Genomic DNA, 25,371 nt, shown 5'->3' with positions numbered 1-25,371 from the left:
TCTTTTTTTGTTTTGTTTTGTTTTGTTTTAGTTGTTTGGGTCACACCCCCCAATGTTCAAGGCTTACTACTGACTTTGTACTCAAGAATCACCCTGACTTTGTCTCCTGCGGCCCCCAGGTAAACTGAGTTTGAGACCCCTGCTCTAGAGAAAGGTGAGTAAATGTGGAATGTGACTTGGCTGCATGCAGGGAATGAAAGGGCTTAGCTGGGGTTTCTTGCCAGGAGTGATTGATTACCACCCACTCAAAATGTGGGTGGGAAGGGACAAAGAGATACTGCAGGGTAGGGCACTTGCCTTATTTGCAGCTGACCAAGGTGACCCAACATGACATAGTACCCAAAGTCCTGCCTGGGGTGATCTTGGAACAAAGACCAGGAATAAGTCCTGAGTACCACTGTGTACAATCCCAAACAAACAAAAAGTGGTAAGGACCTAGAGAGTTAGTACAGGGGTTAAAGTGCTTGTCTTGCATATAGCCAGCCATGGTTCTATCATCAGTCCCACCAGGAGTCACTTCAGTGAGTCCCCCAGAAAAAAGGGGGCAAGGAGATCAGTCACCTTATTTCAATCTCCTTATTGGGAACAGATGAGATTCTGTTATTCTGCAGAGAAACATAGCTGAGAAAGATTTTAAGTACGACGTGGTTACCAGAGAGACCAGAGCTTACCAAAAACACCCACCCTAAAAAATAAGACTCAATACAATTTTTATTTGAGTATTTATTATTTTTTTTGTCCAAAGAAATCCATGCAAAGGGAAAGAAAGAAGGAGAGACATGGTAACCATGTCTAGCAGCCAAACAGAAAAAATAATTTGGCACACCATTTTTTTCTTTTTCTTTTTTTTTGTAAAAGGGCAACCTAGACTACTACTAAAATGGACCTTCTGCCTAATAAGACCATTCAAATTTCGGAAACGGCACATATGGTTTGTTCTCTACTTGAATGGCTGGAGAAGGTGGATACAATTAAAAACATAGAAAAAAAAATTAAAAGGTGGTTCCCACAATAGAGGCAAACCACGGGAGGTGCTGATGGGCAGCACATGGTGGGCAAAAGGGAGTCAATGCACAAGGAAGAAAAAGCACAGCACAGAGATGGTCAAGCTGGTGAGAACCTTCAGTGGGGAATGAGCATTCCCGCGGTTGTGGGAGGCCAAGATCTCATTATCCTTCTGGGTCACGTGGTGCTTGCTTCCAGGAGCGTCGTCTACATCCAGGTCATAAGCCAGTTCTGTGAAAGGAAAAGAAGAATGTTGAAGACACAATCCCCAACTGCCTCTGGTTGACCCTTCTGCAGGGCTCAAGCCCTGAACTGGATTGATACTCCCCCTCTCCTCAAACTGGAATTTCTTCTTGGCATTGCCACACTAGACCTTGGGGTCAAGAATGTGGCTCAGGGCCAGGCACGTGCCCTGCAGGCATGCAACCTGAGTTTCCTCCCCCTCAGGACCCCTTCAAGAAGAAAAGATAAGGATAGAATCAAAGGGAAAGCTCCAGGAGAGGAGAGGCTGAGTGGGGGGGAGCTCTGTTGGGAAGTCTGGCTGATTGTGAGGTCTAGAGGGGCTCTCATCAGAGGTCATTCTGATGGCAAGTCATGTCTGATTCCAGTTCTCCAGTGAACCCTTTTGCAATATTCCTATCCCCTGCAGAGCTCAACCTTGCTCTATGCTCAAGGGTCTCCCCTAAAGGGGCTCAGGGGACCTTATGGGGCTAGGTAGGGATTAAGCCAGGCTGGCCACAGGCAAGGAAAATACCTGCTGTATTATCTCTCCACCCTCAAAGTTCAGTTTAAAAGTGACTTTCTCTCTCTCTTATTTTTTGAGGGGGCACAACCCGCTGTGCTCACCCCACTGGCTCTGTGCCCAGGTATCACTCCAGGCAGAGCTGGGGGATGAAAAGGGATAATAGGGACTGAACCCAGGTCTGCCAGGTGCAAGATAAGTGTCTTACTCTTACTATCTCTCCAGTCCCAAAAGGCAAGTTTGACAAGGTCTCATGAAGAGCAATTTATAAAGAGCTATGCAGTGACTGAGTGTGAATGTGAGAGTATGTGTGTAAGTGTGTGTGTGTGTGTGTGTGTGTGTGTGTGTTGGAGAGGAATAATATTTTTCCTAGGCTCAGCATCCCATACTTTTCTTGTGAGAATCATACTAAGAAGAGTTGAGGAGAGAAGAAGGTAGTTTGCCATTACAAAGGTCTCACTGGGGAGAAGGGATTAAGATCAAATCAGGTAGTACCCAGGGCTTACTCCTAGTTCTGTGCTCAGGATTCATTCCTGGTAGAACTCTGAAGGCCACAGGGAGAATATAGGGATAGAAGCAGGGACAGTTACCTATAAGGCAAGTGATACTAGCTCTCTGCTCCTCTAATATAGTTTTATTTTCTCCTAATATTTCTATCTTTTATCTCTATGGTCTTTCCACCATATCTCTTTATTCAAAAAGCAAAATTGAAAGAATTGATAGGGTTTCTAATGGTATTCAATTTCAGGATTCAGACAAGAAACTGGCTTTTGAGGGTCAGAGATGGTTCTTGCACATGGCCAATCCAGGTTCAATCTCCAGCACCTCATATGATCCCCCCATCTCCATCAGAAGTGAAACCTGAGCACAGAGCCAGGAGTAGGCCCTGAGCATGGCTGGTTATACGCACAAACTAAAAGAAGGAACTGGCTCTTGGTGTTCCTCTGAATGCAAGTCTAAGGTAAATCTAAGGATAAGGAAATCCAAGATGGCTGACCCTGGCCCAGGACTCCCTGTCTTTCAGATTTGCTTTTCCAGAGTCAGAGCTTCAGATGACTCTGTTGGCTTTGTGAGAGTTCATTGCCAGGCTTCTATTTCAACAGCTTGTGAATGTGAGGTGACGTGAGCAATCTCACCAGCCAAGTGTCTGGGGGTTGATGGGCACCGGAAAGCTTCCCTTGGGACCCTGAGTTGCATGGCCACAGTTGCAGAGGAGATGACTGAGATTCTACAGAGGAACGGAAGGAAGGGGAAGGAAGGGCTCCTCTTACCGGGGATGAAACTCAGTAAGTCACAGGAAGAAAGTCTGAGGGAGGACTGGGCTGGGCCAGGATGCCTGCAGAGCAAGGGCTTAGGCCCAGGGCTGCTTAGAGGCTGGCACTGATGAGAGCAAGCAGCAAGGTCAAGGAGGTCAGAGCCCAAAGGGTCTGAGAATATGTACTGAGAACACCATTTTCCAAACACCCATTAGCCATGTACAATGCCCCCAGCAAGCAAACAGACCATGCTTCCATCACTGAAGGATATTTGAGTCAGGCTACAGTATCTCAAGGAGTCTTAAATTTGCAAATATTTGATGACCAGTACAAAGGATCATCTTTTGGGGTTTTAGTTGACTAATTATTTTTCTTCTTGCCTAAACAAATCCTATCCCTTTTGGGGCGCTTTTTGGTGGTTCATGTATAGTTTTATATTGGGGGCCATACTTGGCCATTTTTATTCCAGGCTTTGTGCACAGAGATCACACCGAGGTAGGGCTCAGTGCTGAGGATTTTAAACCCAGTTCGAGTTCTCTGCAGCCAGATGCCTTTTCCTTTCATGAGTAATCATCAGATTCCAATTTATTTCAATAATCTCCATTTTATGGACTCCATTGCCTATTGTATGCCATATAAATAATTCAATTTTCTTGTATAAACTAGAGTTCACATTGTTCTGAAGGAAATGCAATTACATGAATTTTTTTTACTTCTTATTTCCTGATTTGGGACCACACTGTGATGGTGTGAGACTTAATAGCTATTCCTGGCTCTGCACTCAGGGGCCAGGCCTCGCAGTGCTCCAGTGGGACTCTATGAGCGCTGGGGTAACAAGACAGGGTCGACTGCATGCAAGGCAAGTCCCTTCATGCCTGTCCTATATCTCAGCCTAAGAAGTTAAGAAAGTGTTCATCTTGAGCTCAGCTAATAATTTCAACCAACCTTTCACATAGGGAAAACTACCTCCCCAGATTATGATTATGATTTCACTTTCCTCTCCCCTAGTAGAAATTAAAGCAAAGAGAGAAAAAAGAAACCAAAGCACACTTTCTTGTTTATCAGCCCTCTTTTTTTGAAAGGTGAACTCTGCAGAGCACAGAGAAGGCCGAGGTCAGCTGGCAGTTGGCAGGGAGAGCAAAGGCTTAGGTCACGATCAGATTTCAGCCAAGTTGAGAGCACATATGGCCCAATCTGTTGAAAGCTCAGCCTTGAGTCTCATGGCAACTTCTCCACTTCAATGAAGGAAAGTATTTTTAGGGCTGACCTGACTAAGAGCACTCTCAGTAGCACTTTCAGCTTCTTTTTCTGGCAGCTTCCCTTACCCCACATCAAGAAGAGACATTTGTTAATGTGGCCACTCAGCTCCTACACTATTTATCTATCTGGCTCTTCAAATAATCCACTAACAAGAAGCCGTTTTGTCTACTGGAGTCATGTGGCAAACCCTGCAATGAGGCTAAAGTCAGCCTATTCGTTGGATGTTATGAGTTGGGCCACCTCTTTTGTCACTCTAGTGTTTAGAGTCAAAGTTTTCGAAGGATAAAAAATGATTATTGATGGAGCCTGAGAGAGAGCACAGTGGTTAAGGTGCTTGCTTACCTGTTACCTATAGATCCTAATTGGCTGCCAGAAGGAGTAAGCTCTGAACTCTACTGTGTGTGGTGCCCAATCCACTCTCTCCCCCGCCCCCAAATTGATAATAGATGGTGGAATTCTCATTATGTGCTAAGCAATTTACATACATTATCTCACTTTCTTGAACATTTATTTCTTGAACATTGATAGTGCTAAAAGAAACATGATTCTCACTTTACTGATGAGGAAGCTCAAACACTGGTAGGTTTGAGGGGTTGGGGACAGGACACAGAACCAGGGATTTGAACTTGTGTCGGTGAGATGCAAGTCCAATACCTGTACTATCTTTGTAGATCTGGAGAACTCCTTTTTATGGTCCATATTTACACAGCTGATAAATGGCACATGTGCTGTTTGAATACAGATTTCACTCTGATCCTCAAAGAAAGTGCTACCATCTGTTGTTGTATACCAAATAGTCAACAGTGATAAGCAATAATGAATTCCTTCTTGACCCCTCCAGAGACATATCTCCAGGCTAGGGAAATTCTAAGAAGCATGATAAAAGTCAGTGCCTCCTGGGGGACTAAAGAGTTAGGAAGAAGATAAAGCACTTGCCTTACAATCCACCAACTCTATGTAGGCTCTGAGCATTTATACTAGTGGTTTGGAGAAGAACAAATTTTTTCCTTTCTCAACACTATGTCCTGGTAAGAAAAATAAACCAATAGGCCAACAAAGATGGACATTCCAAATTGAAGGATTCTAGGAGGATTTCATGGAAAAATAAAGCTATGATCTATTTCCAGAAGAGCTGAAGGAAATGATTCTTCCTTTAAGACAGTGAGAGGACTCAGCTTGAGCCCAGTCACCTGTATCAGTGAATGGAGGGATGGCGATTCTGTAGGAATGGGTGTACACGGCTATGGGCTATGGGCTATGGGATAGATAAGGCAGGAAGGACAAACCTTGGCAGATTCAAGATGCTAAGACTTTATGGTAAGGTCAACAATTGGGAACCCTTAAACATGTTTCAATGAGGAAATCACATACATCTGACTTGGGGCTCTTGAAAGAACATTTTTGTTTTGTTTTGTTTCTTGGTGGTGCTTAGGGTTTATTCCTGATTATTCAAGGATCATTCCTAACAGTGCCTGGCAAACCATATGTGGTGTCAGGAACTTAACTGGAATCACCCATGTGCCAGGCAAGCAAGAGCCTTAACCGTAGTACTATTTCTCCAGGTCCTTGAAAGATTATTATTGTCTTTTATTTCTGGACCACACCTGAAAATACTCAGAACTTATTCCTGGTTTTGGACTCAGGACTTACTCCTGGTGGGCTCAGGGGATGATATAAAATGCCAGGAATGGAACCTGGGTTGGTTGCATGCAAGGCAAGCGCCCTACCCACTATACTATTACTTCAGCCCTTAAGATTATTTTAACAGGTTGGAAGCTACCTCTCAGTGGGAGACACTTGTAAGACCCCTTGTCTTGGAAGCAACAAGCCTGTAGGAACAGGATCTGAGGATCAGCCCAGAGCAAATGTAATAAATCACAAAAGCAAAACAAAATGAACCATCCCAAACCCCAAATCTACAAAAAGACTCTTATGCTACACTAAACCAAAACCTTCCCAGTTTGCTACAAACCAGATGTGTTATGGGAATCAAGGCCCATCCTCTTGAAAATTGCATATACATGTATGTTTACCAGTGATTTTCCAGAACATGGCTTTGTTGGAGAAGGGATAGATTAGGAAATGTACACAAATTGCTTCTATCTTGGAGTCAATTGTCAGGGAGAACCTTTAGGGACAGCAAAGAGAATGTCACGCTAAATCCCACAATCTGTTTCTATTTGTAATCAGTTTTTAGTCTGCCCAAAGGGTAGCCCAACAATCTGTACTAATTACTCAGTCCTGCCTCTCATTTTACTCTCATGCTTTGTATTGCAGATTCGATAATCCCTTTAAACTAATCAGCAGCCAGGAAAGCCTGCACCTAGTGCTGAAAAGCCTTCTAGGTTGGGCCAAGAGCTCAGTGGGGGATCCGGGCTTCCTAAATTAAGCAGATCCCTCTGTGGAATTCCCAATGAAGAAGATACCAAGGTGGGAGCCTGAATTCCTGAATTTTTAGCTTCACTAACCGCCTGATTTAGTTTTTCACCTTTGGCAAGTCACTTCTGCCTTCTGAGGACCTCAATCACACCATCTATTAAATGGGGTTGGACTGGACAATTGTAAAGTTTTTTTTCTAGTTTTTTTTTTTTTTTGTTGTTTATTCTGGGGACCATACCCAGCTATGCTCAGAATTTACTCCTAGTTTTGTATTCAATGTTCACTCCTAGCAGGGATCAGGAAACCATAAGTAGTTTAGGGATCAAACCCAGGTTACCTGTGTGCAAAGCAAGTGCCTTTGCCCTGCCTCTTCTGTCCTTCACCTTTCAGGTTTCATTTGACTGCTATTCTGAAGCTCTTGGACCCCAGTAGAGATCACCCTGTTTCAGTTTGCAAACCTTCCTCAGCCAAAGCTAGCCCAAGTGGCAGTCTCCACCTCATCCATATCTTTACTGGTAATGTGCTTTAAATTTTTTCTCTGAAAAATTTTTTTTCTGGTGCTAACTATCAAATTCAGAGACCTCTCACCTTGGCCGAGAGACTGACCAGGTCAGTCAGCATGTATTTGTTGGGCTAGTTTTTTTTCAACCCTGATAGCATCACTTTCTCTGAAGTCAGGACACACAAAGATGTGGGGCAAAAAGATGTGGGTCCTGGGGTAGATCAAGCTGGTAAGCAGAGGTAGCTGAGGATTATGTCTGTCAGGGGCCCTTACAAAGCCATTGGGGTTTTACACATATACTTGGAAGCAAATGCTTAACCTTAAATGGCATGAACATGAAGGCAAGAATGCATCTCTTTTTGGGGTGTGTGTGCATGCATGTTCATTTGGGCTACACTTGGTGGTCGGCTGCATGAAAGGCAAGAGCCTAATGTAGTATTCTCTCTGGCTCCATTTTAGTTTTTGTTGTTGTTGTTGCTGTTTGCTTGTTTGGGGCCCTCCCTACCAGTGCTTAGGTTTTAATCCAGGCTCTGCACTCAGGGATCACTCTTGGCAGGGCTTGGGAGACCCTATGCAGGGCCAGGAATCGAACTTGAGTTGGCCATGTCCAATACAACACTTTTCCTGCTATACTATCTCTCCAGCTTGTTTAGTTCTTTTTTTAAATACAAAATGGGCGGAGGTGGTTTATCACTAACAATCCTTCACTATTGTATCTAGTCATGAAAGAAAAGATGGCTGGAGAAACAGTACAGGGGATAGGGCATTTGACTTGTAAATAGCCAATGCTGGTTTGATCCCCAGAGCTGCACAGGGTGTCCTGAGCACTGCCAGAGGCCACTGCTGAACACCGAGCCAGGAAAAGTCCCTGAGCACCATCCCTGGACCAAGAAATGAAATAAAAATTGCCCATAATCCCTTTGGAAAATAAATCTGCTTACTGTAGAATTCCCATTATTATAATGTGGGTTACTATTTTCCTGATTTAGATTCATCATGAATCAAGTGCTATTTGCCAGCAACAGAACAACTCAGTCACGAAAACTGACAGTGTGAGTAGGTAGTAGGGGTGTGGGTCCTCCTCCACTGCTCCCAGAATTGTCACCGCCTTCAACAGGAGTTTCATCACTATCACTGCCATGTCTCCAGAGCCTGCTTACCCACACAGTGACTCTCTCATGCCCACAGGAAGTGACAGGCCTGAGAGTGAGTGAAGTATCCAGCTTGGATCAGGGAGAAGGCAAAGTGAACTGGCACTTGGGAGGCAAAGAAAGAGCATTTTATTTTATTTTTTGATTTGGGGTTATAACCTGTGGTGCTCAGGGATTATTCCTGGCTCTGTACTTAGAAATTGCTCCTGGCAGACTTGGGGGTGGGTGGGGGGGACCATATGGAATGCTGGGGATTGAACCTGGGTTGGCCAGGTACAAGGCAAATGCCCTACCCACTATGCTATCACTGTGACCCCAGGAAAGAACATTTTCAAGATATTACCTGAGGGGCAAGCATGGTTGAATGTAATGAAGAGGTCAGTAATAGGGGGCAGAGAGATAGAACATCAGATAGGGACCTTGCTTTGCTGAACTGAGTTCAATCCCTGGCATCTGATATGGTTCCCTGAGCACTGCCAGGAATAATTCCTGAATGCAGAACTAGGAATAACCCCTGAGTATCACTGGGCATGGCCCAGAAAGAAAAAAAGAAGAGATCAGAAAAAGTATAGATGAGGGGTTGGAGAGATAGTGTAGGGATTAGATGCTGTCTTATACATGGCTGACTGATTTTGCCCCCTGCTATCTCAAAGGGCCCCTTGAACACCCCAGAAATGGTCCATGTGCATAGACCTAGGAGTAATATCTGACTGCAACCAGGTATGGGAAAGAGAGAATGGAAAGAAGGTAGGAAGAAGGAAGGGAGAAAGGAAAAAGAGAGATAGAAAAGAAAGAGAAGATAGACAAGTTAGAAGTCGATGTCAGTGGGATGAGAAAGCACCTGCTTTTCATGTCTGAGTCATTAGATTCATTTCCTGATCACTCCTCTCCAGTTACACACCAGATAAATGGGGGCAAACAAACCTAGAGCTCAACTTAAAGATGGGGGTATGCTGAGGAAGAAAACAAGGTTGGAAGGGGCCATGGTTGGAAGAGATTTAGAAAGACTGATCTGGAAAGTTACAGGAGACTTGAGAAATGCTTCAGTAGGGCCCAAACTAGAGAGTCTTGACTCCTCTTAAGAAAACAAGGAGAAGTCACTGAATTCAGATTAGCTTTTGGAGAAATGGGTGAGCCAGTGAAATAAAACACCAACACCCTGACTTTCCTTGACATACTGTGGTCATCAAGGTCAAAAATTCTCAACCAGTATCTATAACTAAGTTTTGGTTGAAGATGCCTAAGAGTTTCTTTTCTTTTCTTTTCTTTTCTTTTTTCTTTTGCCTAAGAGTTTCAACTCAACAACCTTGAGAAATGCTATACTCTTATTGTTTTGTTTTATGGGGAGCACACCCTGTTGCTCTCAGGGTTTTCTCCTGGCTCTGCACTCAAGAGTCATTCCTGGAATGACTCAAGGGACCATTTGGGGCTGTCAGGGATTGAGCCTGGGTCAGCTATATGCAAGGTAAGTGCCCTACCCAATGCACTATCACTCTGTCCCCCTCCCCCTCCTATTATTCTTGAATTATTCATAGCCTTCCCTGGACTAGCTACTTGCATATCAATGTCTATGACAGATTTCATAGAATTGTCAAACGGTAGAAGCCAACAAGCATCCATCAACAGATGGATAGATGACCAAAACCAGGGCCCCTCTATACAGTGGAGTATTATTTGGCCATATAAAGAAATGAAGGGGGCCAAAGAGATGATCTGAAAGTTAAGATATTTATCTTGCACTCAGCTCTTCTGAGTTCATCTTACAACCATATAGCATAGAGCCAAGAGTAGTCCCTGAGCACCACCACTGGGTGTGATTCAAAAATAAACATATAAACAAAAGACACCCCCAAGTAGCAATGAAGGACTGATATAAGTTACCATATGGGTGAACTAGAAAAGATATGTTAAGTCAAAGAATGTCACGGACTACCACATAGTAGAAGCTTCATTGGTAAGAAAAGGGAGTATGCAGAACATGTAAATTCATAGAAGCAGGTTAGATTTCTGGTATTGGGGAGGTGGGCAGAGTGTCAAGAAAATGGGAAGCTATAGTTACAGATTTCTGTTTGGGGGGATAAATCAGCTTTGGAAAATATGGTGATATTTCATAATTTTATGGATGTTAAAATGGAAAAGTTTACATAGGAGATGCCTGTATGTGCATTATTCAATAAAGACCTATAGAAACCAAATGATAATGGTCTCCGGGGGCACATTCCACTTCCTAAGGACAGTACATTGTTGGCATTTTACTTCATAGCTGTATGAATGTACTTATTACAGAAACATCCACCCTCAAATAATAATCACTCAGTATTTTGAAAGTCAGGTCAAACTGCCCAAAATAATGAAAGTGAATAGATGTTTAAGTACTTCTCTGGAATCACAGATATGGCTTCTTAGTTTGGAATGGAGGAAGAGGGCAATTTTGTGAAGGATTTGAGGCTATTTGAAGAAAGCCTTTTATACAAACTCAGGAAGCTTGCATTTACTTTTTGTGACTCATACAAATGATGCTAAGCTAAAACCACATTAAAATAAATCAAAGCATACACTCTATTCTCATTCCTTAATTTTTAAAAATATTTTTGCTCCAAAAATGTTCTGTTTCTAATATAAATTTTAGGCATGATGTAGCTACCGAGGTATGCATTATGGGGCTTTCAGGAAGTAAAAGGCAAATACAAAAAGTCACTGATTGGAGTCAAATCTGATGCTGATGTGGTTTTGCTTCTAAGAGAGTGGTCTTAGAAGTTTCTGGTATGTGGGCTGGAGTGACAATAAAGTGGTCAAGGTACTTGATTTGTATGCAGCTGACCCAGGACCAATCTTCGTCATTACATAAAGTTACTCAAGCATCACCAGGATAGATGGCTGAGCACAGAGCCAGGACCAAGCCCTGAGTACCAGTAGATTTGGCCCCCAAACAAAAATACAAATGAAATTTCTGGGATGCTCAATGAAAAGCTCTTTGGGGGCCAGAGTGATATCACAGCTGTAGGGCATTTGCCTTGCATGCAGCTGACCTGGGTTCGATCGTTTCATCCCATATATATGGTCTCCTGAGCCTGCCAGGGACAATTTGTGAGCACAGAGCCAGGAGTAACCCTTGAGCACAGCCCAGTGTGGCCCCCAAACCAAAAACAAATAGACAAAAAAAGCTCTTTGATGACTTTGGGGAGCTTTAGGTAGACTTAGAGGAGGAACCTCAAAGTCTGGCAATCGTCCACATTTTCCCTTCTTAATATAATGTTTCACAAATTTCGAATCCATATCTATCCACAAGAGTCATCATCTTCTTCTTGGTATAATTCCCATTTTAGTACAGGTTCTGCCAAAGCCAGCACAATCTTCCATTTTTAATCAACCTCCATGATCTTACAAATAATAAAGCAGAGTATTGAAATCTTTGCAGTGGTGTAGCAATATGCAACAGGAAAGAACATATGGACACAATAGGCAGTGTATTCAAACAGTTCAGGCCCCTGAACCTGCTCAGCCTGAGTGTGGGAACATCTCAACCTATCTTTATCCATGTGAGAGCAAAAGCCCACCTAATATGTTCCATCCGAATTGACAGGCTCCTTTAAAACGTTCATATGCTGAATTTACCAGTGGGATCTGGAGATGCAAGATCATTTTTACCTTAATTTATTTGAAAGAATGCTTTTTCATGTAGGCGCCATTGTCTGACCTTCCTGTCTTTGGATCTACACCGTCAGGGAGTTTATATGCTTATACTAACCTGAGTACCTTTTCCTGTCTTTGTTTTTTCCACCCATTTTATTTATTTATTTGTTTGTTTGTTTATTGTCTTTTGGGTCACACCCAGCGACACTCAGGAGTTATTCCTGGCTCTGTGCTCATGGGATGCCGGGAATCAAATCCAGGTCCGTCCCAGGTCGGCTGCATGCAAGGCAAATGCCCTACCTATGTTCTATCTCTCCAGCCTCTTCTCCTGTCTTTGATTGCAGATAGTATCTTCCCTTTCCTTTGACTTTCTCCCCACATCTACTTCCCCTGTCTCCAATGCCCATTTGGATAAGATACACATTCCTCTCCAATGGCTCCTTGATTATTGAGGAAGAAGGGATGCTTTATTCAATGATCATAGGAATAAGACAATACTCTTCTATAATCACATATGGAATAACTTTTCTCTCTTCCTCCAAATCCTTTTATAGTGCCATATTGCATTTGGGATAAAGCCCTAACCTGTTAACCATGAACTTCTTTTTCTCATCTTGTCTTGCTTTCCAGCGTCCATCTAGTTCTCCAAGCACATGTGCGTACTAAGTCCTACACATTCTTTTTTCTCCTCATCTTTCCTCCTATCAACTTATAGGATACAATTTCCAGGAAGCCTTCCCTTCTCAGCCCCACCCAAATGAATCACTCCCCTCTCTATCCTGCCTTTGGATAGTACTCTTATAGCATTGAGCCCCCCCCCCAATGTAAAAATGGAGCTTTCTCCCCCTCTGGAGCTCCCACTCAACAAAGGCACTTCATCAGACATGCTCATGGAATGAATACATGAATCAGAGCCCGCCCCAATCCCAGCCTACTGGGAATGTGTGGAGGAAGGGCTCTCTCTGTAGTAGAAAAACATCCTAGGGAGTCTGTCTTCATTATCTGATGCTTTCCTGGGGTGGAGGAAGAGGTGTCTTGCTGTGACCCAGGATCAAGACAAGAGGAAGGCATGGCTAATGGTGGTGTGTCTCCAGAAGCAAATGGCAGGGCTCAAAATATGACCTGTAGATGAGAAGGGCCTCCAGACTAGTCAGCCAGTTCACATTGCCCACGGCATCGATGCATATAGAATCCAAAACGAATATTTTCTTCCGCCTTTTTGCTGCCTGGAACTTGATGCTTTACTAGAGAAGCAGCTGACTTAGGCTGGCATTCTGTGTACCATGCTGGGGCAGGAAACATGCTTACTGGTAGACTAGATTCCATTATTTTCTCACTTCTAGCCCTCAAGATTGGATTCCTATAGCCCCTGCCCTGGTCTCCTCACACTCTACCCACCCCAGGGCCACACCATCTCCCTTTCCATTTGCTACTAATTCCCAAATGCAAGGGAGATTGCTGATGGAAATCTCAGGGCTGTCTCACTGACATCAAAATCCAGCTTGGGTTAATGAAGTCCTTTGCCCAGCTGTAATAGTACAAAGCAGTAAGACTTCAGTCCCTGCAACACATGCCAGCACCTCTTTCCTCTCGGAGAGGGCCGTGGGATGACTGCCAGGAAAATACAATTACAGGCTGGCACGGGAAGAAATACAATACCTTAACCTAAAAGTTCTGTGCTTGCAATCCTTCCTCTGCCTTTCCATGTCTCTAAGTCCCTTCTTCTTCTCTTGCCATTGCTCATGAAACTCATTTCCTGTGTCCAATTAGTTTCCACTCTTTGGTTTAGTTTTTGATCCTCTCTGCTCTTTACAATGCCCTTGGCCTTTGCCCTAGGCCCAGGACAGATTTGGAAGCTTCTGATGTGCTTTTGGTTCTGGCCCACTTTGGTTTAGCCTACTCACTTGGCACCCCTTGTTTATCTTCTTTTGGAGGAGAGGGGGCCACCAGTGGTGCTCATGGATTACTCCAGGCTCTGCACTCAGGAATTACTTCTGGCAGGAGCAGAGAACCATACGTGATGCTGGGGATTGAACCTGGCTTTGCCATGGCAAATGCCCTACTTGCTATGCTTTCTCTCCAGCCCCTTGGTTTTCTTTAAAAAAAGATCTAGTATCTTCTACTTCTATCTTCCATTCCTTTTTCATTATTTCCTTCCTTCCTGCTTAACTCATACTCCTTTCTTTGTCCTACTAGTACCATGCTCCTCTGTTTCTATCCATTCATGTCCTCTTTGATACTTGTCCTTTTTTTTCTTTGTCTAGCTCTTCTTGTCCCTGAATCACATCATTTTAATAACTACTGTTATAGAGCCTTGTCTTTTTATTGAAGTGCAAAGGAATTTTTTACTTCCGTTTCCAATAACCAGTGCCATGTGAAAACTAGAAGCTCTGTCTCTGGAGGTGGTCTGCAAGAGTCAGGAAGACCTTTTGGGAGAGGGCTCAGAGAAGGGATTCAAACACAGGATGAAGGCAAACAGTTCTGAATGACCTTCCCAACCCCAAGAAGTCTAGGGTTTCATTTAGATCTCTAGAGGTCTCAGGGCAGGAAAGGAAGGTGAAAGGAAGGGATGGAGTTGGTGTGACCTTTGCATTCCTCCCTTCAGCACAAACACTGTCTAGAGAGGAATCTAAAGGCACTGCTTTGGATTTCTCACAAAAAATGGGATCAGTGTCTTTTGGAGTATGTGTGTGTGTCGATGGACAACAAATGGCTATGCTCAGGGGTTATTCCAAGCTCTGTTCTCAGGGAACAGACGGGAACTTACGGGATCACTCACTCCAATTGGTACTCATGGGATCTTATAAAGTGCTAGGGATTCAACCAGGTTCAGCCACGGTCAAGGCAGGTGCCTTAATTCCTAGACTATCTCTCTGACCTGGAATCAGTGGTTTTGGGATACCAGGAATAGGTTCAGATGATTATTTTTGTGAGTTCTGGGAATCGAACCCAGGTTCTTCACATTCAAGGCCAGTGCTGACCACTGAGCCACAGCCTCCTCACCTTATTTTAAGTTTGACAAGGAGTTTTCAACCAAGATACTTTGGGCAGTATTCGGGGTTAATTCCTAGTTCATGTGCTCAAGCCTGGAATTACTCAGGGGACCCTCTGCAGTTTGCGACAATTCAAACAAGGGCCAGTGGTTTGCAAGACAAGTGGATTATCCCTTCACTATATCTCTAGGGCCCCAACTAAGACAATATTAGGAGAGGAGCCATTGACTCACTTACAGTGAGGAGGAAGAGATGCACCATGGATCCAGCACAATAAGGAAGGAGCAAAGTCCCCACAGGATAAGTGCATGTATGGGATGGTCAGATGAGGACACTGCCTAGACAGCAGATCAAACACCCCCCTCCCCCGCAGGCATAGACAGGAACTTGTTTCCCTATCAACAGGAAACAATTAGCTGTAATTCTCAGGTGACAGACATCTTGCTCAATACTGTCACATAGTGGTGTTACTCCGGCTTCAGGGGAGGAAAAGAAGAGGGATCAGATGGAGAAAATTTATTCTGGAAACATGATTAGGACCTAAGTTGGATGTACCCAAAGGAAAGCAAGGAGAAAAAACTGGATGTTCTTCATACGAATCACTCGACGGGCATTAGAACAAAGGAGGCAAGTCCAAAGGGAGGCCAGGCAAGGTAATAAGATGCCAAGTGGACCCAACCCATAGCAGAAAATATGTAAGTGGGAAAAGGAAAAGCTGTGCTACAAAGAGTGGTAGCCAGATCGACCACTAAGGAGTAGAAAAAGCAGTTGGAAGATACTGAACCCAAGTGAAAAGAAGCAGCATTTGGCAAGAAATGAACACTAATAGGTTCAAGGATAACCTGTGTCACAAAGAAAGCACAGGTGTTATTTTCACCTAGCAAGAACACATTAAATGTGCCCATTAAAAAAGACATAACCATCTTGTCACTGGCTCAAGTCAAATTACGAGGTAAAGTGCTGAAAAGAACAGAGCATCATGCTCTCAGTGCAAAAGAAAAAAGGTATCAGAAGACAAATAAGATTTCAGAGTGAGGGGTGGTTGGAAAGATAGTACAGCTGACACAGATTTGATCTTTGTAACACATATGGACTTCTGAGCTCTGCCAGGAGTGACCCCCCTGAGTACAGAGCCAAGTAGTATGTCCTGAGCACTGTCAAGTATGGCCCCAAAACAAAACCAGAGATTTCAGAGTGAAAAGACCTTATAGGAAAAGATCTTATGTGCATAGTACATTAAAATGCTACCAACAGTGACCAAACTCTGATCCACACGAAATAAAGCCTTATCACCTGGCACCCCAAACCTTTTCTGGCAATACAGTCTGCAACTGTTAAAAACATTTAAAAATACAACTCTTCTGTAATTATTCAAATAAGACAGGGAAGAGGCCCAAAAGATAGTACAGCAGGTAAGGTGTTTTCCTTTCATGAGGCTGACCCGGGTTCAATAATTGGCATTCCAATTAATACCTGCCCCCAACTTAAAGCTATTAATTTTTTTCCTCATGGTTACTTTTTAAATAACTACTGAGAGATAAGTATGGACTATCAAGTTTGCCTTTTCCAGCAAATTTGAGTTGTAACATTCAATAATATTTCAACAAAATTAGAGAAGTGAGCAGCTATCATGGAAACACGTTTTCATCAACCCTATACCCACTTGAGTCCTTATGCTAGTGAGTGTACAGTTAATTTCTGAATGGATTCTTTGGAACTTTCAATTGCATCCTCTGCAGCATCCTACATCACTCACCATTCTCTCTTGAAATGTGATGTCACCCTGATTTTAGGATATATATCACTTTCTCTGGGGTCCCTCTACTTCTGTGATCATCTCTACTATTTCTGGGATCATTCAGTCACAGGTGGTTTTTATATTTAAAAACAGCTGTTCAGGGACTGAAGACACAGTAGAGGGGTTAAGGCACTTGCCTTGCTTACTCTCCACTCGAGTTTGGTCCCAGCACTACCTCTGGTCCCTGGAAAATAGCCAGATCTGACCTCTGATCACAGAACCTGGAATAGCCCTTAAACTACTTCAGGTGTGGCCTAAAACTCTCTCTCCAATAAGAAGATGGATGTTCTTCTATTTGTTTTATTTTTGTGGGGGCACATACAGCAGTGCTCAGGGCTGACTTTGGCTTTGTGCTCCTGGTGGAAGTGTGGGCACATGGGCTGTGCAGGGAAGGAGATAAGCCATGTGCAAGGCAAGTGCTTTAAGCTCTGTACAATCTTCCTGCCCTTGATATTTTCATTTCTTTTGTGGCCCGATAGCTCTTTTCATTTTATAAATCTTTTCTCTGGGCCCCTGGGGAGATCTCAGACTGAGGAACTCCAAATCTATAACATTCAGCTCAGCCTGACCATTTCTTGAGTGTCCCCAAGGAAGGGGGCTCAGATTTCTCACATTTTCTTTCTTTTTGGGGGGGGGTCACACCCGGCAGTGCTCAGGGGTTACTCCTGCTGTCTGCTCAGAAATAGCTCCTGGCAGGCACGGGGGAACATGTTGGACACTGGGATTCGAACCAATCATCACCTTTGGTCCTGGATCGGCTGCTTGCAAGGCAAACGCCGCTGTGCTATCTCTCCGGGCCCTGATTTCTCACCCTCTTAATCTGCTTTCCCTCTAGTCTTCTTGGATTCTTTTTGACTTCTTTTTTTCTTTCTTTCTTTTTTTCTCTTTCTTTCTTTCTTTCTTCCTTCCTTCCTTCCTTCCTTCCTTCCTTCCTTCCTCTTTCTTTCTTCCTTCCTTTCTCTTTCTTTCTTTCTTTCTTTCTTTCTTTCTTTCTTTCTTTCTTTCTTTCTTTCTTTCTTTCTTTCTTTCTTTCTTTCTTTCTTTCTTTCTTTCTCTCTCTCTCTCTCTCTCTTTCTTTCTTTCTTTCTTTCTTTCTTTCTTTCTTTCTTTATTTCTTTCTTTCTTTCTCTCTCTCTCTTTCTCTCTCTCTCTCTCTGAAAGCAAGGTAGTTTTGATGGAAGGAAACTTACTTCGAAAGATGTGAAGGGGGAAGAATTCATGTTTAAGAGAGAACAGGAGAGAACATGGCTTAAGAGCAAGCAGAGGCATAGAGACAAGCAAGTGAGATTTGTGTTCAAGAGAGAACATGGCTTGAAGTGAAAACTTTCCTTTCCTTTCAGTTTGTTTGATCAGTAAACGGCTTGACTTGGGATCTAGTTTGTTATCTAAGCCAGAGATTTGCAAGTCGCCCCCTCCCATATTTTTCTTTCCTTTTGCATCCTCCAGGTCTAGTTCATTAGCACATCTTCGCAAATTCTGTCGGTTTACTTAATGTTTCGTTGCTATAGCCACTGCTTAAATGATGCTCTCATTCTCTCTCATTAGCGCATCTTTGTAAATTCTGTAGGTTTCCTTAATATTTGCTCACGCGTCTCCTGCCCATAGCCACTGCTGGCTACTGCCTCTGCTTTAGATATGTTCTCATTCTCTCTCATCCACACAGTGTCCCCATCTGTTCCTCTTGCAAATCATCCTGCCCAGTTTTTCCATAAAGGCCTTTTATTTTGTTAATGTTCAAACCACTCAACACATGAATGCATTCTTGAAGCTCAAGCCCCAAACAGAACCTGAGGATATAAAGCAAAAGAAGAAAGCCCCCCTTTGACCACTCCACTTTCACAATTCCAGCAAAGAAATTTTAACTAGTAAAAGTTTTATCTATGCATATGCATCAGATAATAGGGTCTGCGGGAGGGGATGGGGCTTATTCCCTTTAGCCAGGACAAGAAATTCTGCTGTGGTAGGGATGGCTACTGGTCACTGCCCTGCATTTTGTTTCCACATTTCCCCTGCACAAGCAATGAATGAGTTGCCCTCTCTGGGTGTATTTTTCTCAGTCATGTTCCTACAATAATCCTGGAAAAGTCGAGGCTGCATTGGAGATATATTATAGGACTGTAGGCTACATGAGAGGTATCAGTTGCAGGAAGGTAGGCAAAGGTGGGCTGGGAAAGACCTTGAGAGAAGGAAAACGAATGCCATTTTTTCCTTAAAAAGTGATGTTGGGGGCCCAGAGAGATAGCACAGCGGCGTTTGCCTTGCAAGCAGCCAATCCAGGACCAAAGGTGGTTGGTTCGAATCCCGGTGTCCCATATGGTCCCCCGTGCCTGCCAGGAGCTGTTTCTGAGCAGACAGCCAGGAGTAACCCCTGAGCACTGCCGGGTGTGGCCCCAAAACCAAAAACAAAAAAAAAAGTGATGTTGGGGGGCAGAGTGGTGGCGCAGCGGTAGAGCTTTTGCCTTGCATGCAGCTGACCCAGGACGGACTTTGATTTGATCCTCGGCTTCCCATATGATCCCCCAAGCCAAGAGCAATTTCTGAGCACACAGCCAGGAGTAACTCCTGAGAGTCACTGGCTGTGGCCCAAAAATAAAAAAAAAGTGATGTATGAAAGCTGAAGTATAGAGGGTACGGTGATTGCCTGGCATTCAACTGACTCAGGTTGGAATTTTGGTACCCCATATGGGCCTCCAAGCCTGCTAGGAGTGATCTGTGAGTGCAGAACCAGGAGTACTGCCACTGAGCACTGGCAGATGTGTCCCAAAAGCAAAAAAAGTAATATAGATGCTGGAGTGATTGTATTAGCAAATTCCTTGCTAACCTGAGTTTGAATTTTAGTACCTCTAATTGTCCTCCAAACCCCACCAGGAGTGATCTTTGAGTGTAGAGCAAGGACCAAGCTCGTAGCACTATTGTGTATGAACTAAAAACAAAAATACTATAGAAAAGAGCAGAGTGCTATAAGGAATATTGAGGATGTTTCCATCCAAATGTAGTAACTGTTTGATTTTATTTGGGGCCACACTTGGCCCTGTGCTCAGAGGTCATGCCTGGCACATCCACTGCTGGGTATTGAACCATAGTGTTGGCTGAAGCCCTAGTGTAGGGCTAGAAAAGTGTCTTAATTGTTTTACTATCTCTCTGGTCCCACTGCCTTTTGAAGAGGAGAGTAGAGGGGAGGGGAGTGGGGGGAAGAGAGGAGATCACATTCATTGAATGTAGGTTCTGCATTTGCAAAGGCCAGGTAGAACAGAATAGTAGAGAAACAGAGTAGCTGGGGAGTGCCAGTGACTCAGTGACCCACTACTGATAGGTTGGCAATATGGCTTCCATCAAGAAGCCCAGTTTTACATTCTGCCTCACAAACAGGGTTGAGGACTCCATCCTACTAACCAAGTCACTGCTTCTGGGTTGACCTCCCCCCATTCTTATTCTATCTCCTTTTTACAATTTGTGGAGGAGGAAGGATATAAAACACATCACAGAGAAGAGAAGGCACAGGAATTAGGAGTGTGGCAAGTCAGCCTTGAGAAAAATATCAAAGAAAACTTTCTCCTTTGATCATTTCCAAAAACTCAGTCCTGAGATCTCCTTTTTGTCTCGCTTATTTTTTGGTGGGACACAGGCCCATCCAGTGGTGCCAAGGGCCTATTCTTGGCTCTGTGCTCAAGGCTTACTTCTGGCAGTGCTTGGGGAATCCTATGTGATGCTGGCAATGGAATTGCAATCTGTTGCATGTAAGGCAAGTGTCTTAACTCTTGTATTACATCTCTGGCCCCAGCGGAGAGTTGTTCTCACCTGTAATAAGTTCATGGCTCAGTCTATGTACCCACAACTATAGAAGCAGCAGGCAACACTAGAAAGTGAAAATCAAATGAGCAAACCACTGGCTGGAGAGATACTGCAGGTGCTCACCTTGTTTGGGGCTGACTTGGTTTCGATCCCCACCACTCAACACTCCTAGCCTGTCAGAAGTGATTCCTGAGCATAGAACCAGGAGTAAGCTCTAAGCGCTGTCAAGTGTGGTCTTAAAACAAAAACCCCAAACCCCAAAACCAAATGAGCAAAGTGTCACTGGGGATGTCATATCCCTAGAGAAAACAATTTACCCATGAGATCCCCATAGGTCCCAAAACATTTTCCTTAAAAAGAAATGGCTTCCTTCAACTAATCTGTCCCCAACAAGACTCTTGATGTCGCACAGAATTCCAGTTGGAACAGCCATTTCTGCATCTTTTGCAGTTTCATTGCCCGTAGATAGAAGACATGAGTTGAACTTCTCCAGCCACAATAATTGCCTCATAAGTATAAGAAGTAGGAACAGAGGGCTAGAGAGACAGATCACAGCTTAGAATGACCAGGGGAGAAATCTGAATCCCCTCATCCTTCAATCTTTTTACTTTTTTAGTATCCCTTACTAAATATTCCTTACTAGTATTCCTTACTTCCAAAGACTAAGTTTAAGTGGCTCCTTTTCAAATTGAGTTTTGTTGTTTGGTTTCGCTTTTTCTTGGGTCTCAGCCAGATGGGCAGACATGTAGTGGGGGCTGAAGATGAATGTGGGCAGTCTCCCCCACATTACTCTCCCCCATCACTTTGTTAACTCTCTACATTTTTTGTATGTTTGGTTGCAAATCTGGATCTCCTGCATTTGAGGCCTTAGCTCCACTCTTTGATCTTTCTCCCCAGCTCCCAACTCCCTACTTTTCTTTACTCCTTGCCCTAGATCTTTTCCAAAAATATCTCTAATACTTAATATTTCCAGAGCTACTTTGAGGGAGGAGGTGTGGGGGATGGAGAATGACAAACACTAGATGATCTCACTTATCTGTGGCATATGGAATAACAGGACAAGGGAGTGCAATGTTTCAAAGACTATATCAAGATATTACCCTGGTCCCAGGCAACTAGAACTGAAAGGAACAGGGAAGGAATGAAATAAATCTAGCAGCACAGTAAAAGGAGTTGGATCTGTGGTAACAGGGGCATGGAGTAGGGGTTTTGGGTACATTGGTAGCTGTGTCATACAAATGAACCACAGAACCAACACTATAAGCATGAGACACTGAACTATAAGCACCAAACTTAAAAATGGGCCTGTTAAGGAGCCGGAGTGATAGCATAGTGGTAGGGCATTTGCCTTGCATGTGGCTGACTGAGGTTGGACCTGGGTTCGATCCCTGGCATCCCATATGCTCCCCAGAGCCAGGAGCTATTTCTGAGTGCATAGCCATGAGTAACCCCTGAGTGTCACCGGATGTGGCCCAAAAACAAACAAAAAATGGGCCTGTTAAGAAAGCAGGCTGACTGGATGGGAGAAAACTTAGGGACACTGGTGGAGGGAAGCTGAGAGTGGTGGTGAGATTGATGCTGGGACAATATATGCCTGAAACAACCATGAATAACTATACATCACAGTGCCTCTAAACAAAATCAGAATAACAAAGAAAGTACTCAATTCTTTTTTTTTTTTTTTTTGGTTTTTGGGCCATACCTGGCAGTGCTCAGGGATTACTCCTGGCTATCTGCTCAGAAATAGCTCCTGGCAGGCATGGGGGACCATATGGGACACCGGGACTCGAACCAACCACCTTTGGTCCTGGATTGGCTGCTTGCAAGGCAAACGCTGCTGTCCTATCTCTCCAGGCCCAGCACTCAATTCTTTATCTTCATCATTATATCCAGGTTGGAACACAGTGGGGATTAAAAAGGGGAGTCACAAAGGAGCCTCTGAGGGGGTGCCTCATATCTGTGACAGCACAGGTGAGGGTAGGGATGATGTTACATGTGGTGAGTTCAGTGGAATCAATCAACTGGACAGTTGAATGCTAAGAACACTTACCACTGACCTCGAAGTGGTCAAAGTCCCTGAGCCTGCCCTCAAGCAGCTCTGTGTCTTTCTTGCAGGAAAGGGGACACAAAATTTCAGAGGCCTGAAGGCCAGCAAAGAACAAAACAGTGGGCACCAGTTTGCAAAACCTGGTGCCAAGTGCCCCTGTGGATATACAGTTATTGGCTTCGATAGGCTCTTCGCTCTGCCAGCAAGGAGAGCCAAGTACAAAAATAACTGTATCCAAGTTCAAAGGTGTGAAGTGCCACCAGGGAGGCAGAAACCAAGTGCTCAAGAATTCAAAGCAAGGGAAGAGTCAACTGAGGGTGCCGGGAAGGGAAACTTGGGGAGTTGGAGCCATAGCAGACCTTGCTGGGTGCGCCCAGGAAGCATAGCATCTCTTTGCCACCCTCCCCAGTGGCCCAATGATTTCACCTCAGCAAGCAACACAAGCCTAATATATTTGGTTAGTTGAGAAAATCAGGACTAAGGAACCTTGATTTTATTTCCTGGAGAATCATTGCTATGGAACCTAAATAAATCACTCTGAACCAGTGAGAGAGACCAGTGTGTAAGGTGCATGCCTTATCCGCAACCAATGAGGGTTCAATCCTTGCCACCCCATATGCTCCCTAAGCCCCTCTAGGAGTCATCGCTTATCACCAAAACCCCAACTTTACAAATAAATAATAGGTCTCTCAAGCTCTTACATTAGCCTCTAATTCTTTTTTTTTTTTTTTTTTGGTTTTTGGGTCACACCTGGCAGTGCTCAGGGGTTATTCCTGGCTCCAGGCTCAGAAATTGCTCCTGGCAGGCACAGGGGACCATATGGGGCGCCGGGATTCGAACCGATGACCTCCTGCATGAAAGGCAAACGCCTTACCTCCATGCTATCTCTCCGGCCCCAGCCTCTAATTCTTTTTTAAAATATCCAACCCTTGTCCCGTCTCTGATCTTTATTTGGGTTTTGGGAGTCACAGCCATCACTGCTTAGGGCTTCCTCCTGGCTCTGTGCCCAGGAATCACTCCTTGTGGGACTCAGAGAACCCAACTTGGTGCCAGAAATTGAACCTAGGTCAGCTGCATGCAAGGCACATGCCTTTCCTGCTGTACTTTGCTCTCTCCAGCCTTTCTCATTTTTATTATTTGACGATTCAAAACGAATAGGGAATAAGTCTGTACTTAGCGCTGAGACACCAACCGACAGGATACTCAAGTCAGAAACCCGGAGTCTTCTGTGACAAAAACTTGGCCTGCTGTCCACAGGGGCTACAGTGGCCCTTGTACCCTCATTAGGCGCTGGGGGCCATTCCCAGCAACCCTCCTCCTTGGTGTTCGGTGTATCTGAGCAAAGGCGTGGTGGGGGCAGCTGCTCTTCAAAGGAAACCCTAAACCCTTTCAAACACTCAGCAATCCTACTCTCTCAGCTTGCAAGGCTCTGAAGATTTCCCTCTGTACATTTTTCCAGCATGATGCGAAATACCAGTGAAGTCAGGAGAGACTTAGGAGAATGTCTTTTAAATGTGAACTCCTTGAAACCATGAGTTCCCTTTCCCCTGGAATTCTAGCCATGGACCATTTGTCAGAGGATTGGCACATTTTAGGGGAAAAAAAAGCCAGTGAATTCCTACCTTAAAAAAACCACCCGCCCCACCTGGATGGGTCCTGGAACCAAACACAAAATGCACAGGATTCAAAGCCAGAGAATTATAGCGGTTCCATGAAATGAGATAAGGGAAGGATGGAATCTCTCTCACATTTTCATTTCTGCTTCAAGGAAGCAAAAGAAAGTGACTTCACCCAGCACAGGAGGTGCTTTTCCAAAGAATTTTTGATTAAGAGATATTACTCTGTGACTCATGGCCCTCTCCCACTTTTACTCACTACTCTCCCATTCACCTATTTTCCAAGCTTGGATACACCTTGAGTAAGAAGCCGAAGCACAGGACTGAAGTTATGGGAATGTTTGCTCCTGCCTATTGGTAAACAGGCTATCAGCTTGAATGAGTGAAATTAGCAAGGCTAATGCAATGTCACTATTGAACACAGTGCCAATTTGGAATTTCTTAATGGCCTCAGGAGAGAAAGTCTTTATGCATCCTACAATCTCTCTTCATTCTTACCTCAATTCCTTCTCATAGATGTTATGAATGGCCTGTTTTGTAGCCAACACAAACTTGGTCCAGTAAAATAATGTAAGGAACTCCAAATGAAAAGAGATTAGCTGTTCCTGGCTCCTGTTATTTTAAAGCAGAAATAACTTTGGCTTCTACTGATTCATAGACAAAGCTTGAAATGCAAAGCATGCTCAACTCTACATTCAGCATGAAAAGGACCTTAAAATATGCTCAAGTTCAAGTAATGGACTTATTAAAGGGAAGAAAAGAGGCACTTTTCACACAACACCCGAGCTCTTTACTCCTGTCATATCAATAATCTTGCTTAAGAATTTCATTCTATTTACATTTCTCCTCCCTTTTAAATATCGTCAGGACTCACAGGGCATCCAATATTGAAGCTTGCAAGACATTAATTTCTTTATGTTAATTGTGGGGCGGGCACATCAAGTGCACAAGTGATCGAACTGGGAGAACAGGCAACCCTTTCAATAGGAATTCAACATCAGTTGTGGACTTTTCATCGAACACCTGATAATATATCATCACAGATATTTGGGGCAGCAAGCATCAAGTATTTCCTTTGGAGTCCTTTGGGCATATTTCCAGAGCAAATGCCTTTCCCATTAGGGCATCTACATTATATTTGATGACAAAAGCATGGACTGCTACATTTGGGTGATGATGAAAACATTTCTAAAATCC

General features: G+C 43.9%; 1 protein-coding gene across 2 annotated transcripts in view; it reads right to left on the bottom strand.

Moving 5' to 3' along the window:
* Positions 1 to 708: 708 nt before the first annotated feature.
* The window catches only part of GPC3 (glypican 3), a 439,048-nt gene continuing 414,385 nt past the window's right edge, over positions 709 to 25,371 (bottom strand). For both annotated transcript variants that reach the window (XM_049766670.1, XM_049766671.1), the window contains one exon: positions 709 to 1,236. In XM_049766670.1, coding sequence (XP_049622627.1) covers positions 1,067 to 1,236 — 170 coding nt within the window. In that variant the 3' untranslated portion in view covers positions 709 to 1,066. The remainder of the gene's footprint in view (positions 1,237 to 25,371) is intronic.

The sequence above is a fragment of the Suncus etruscus genome, chromosome X (assembly GCF_024139225.1).
Source record: "Suncus etruscus isolate mSunEtr1 chromosome X, mSunEtr1.pri.cur, whole genome shotgun sequence".
Taxonomy (NCBI): Eukaryota; Metazoa; Chordata; class Mammalia; order Eulipotyphla; family Soricidae; genus Suncus; species Suncus etruscus.
Note: the sequence above shows the minus strand (reverse complement) of the source record. Positions and strands in the feature narration are given on the sequence as shown.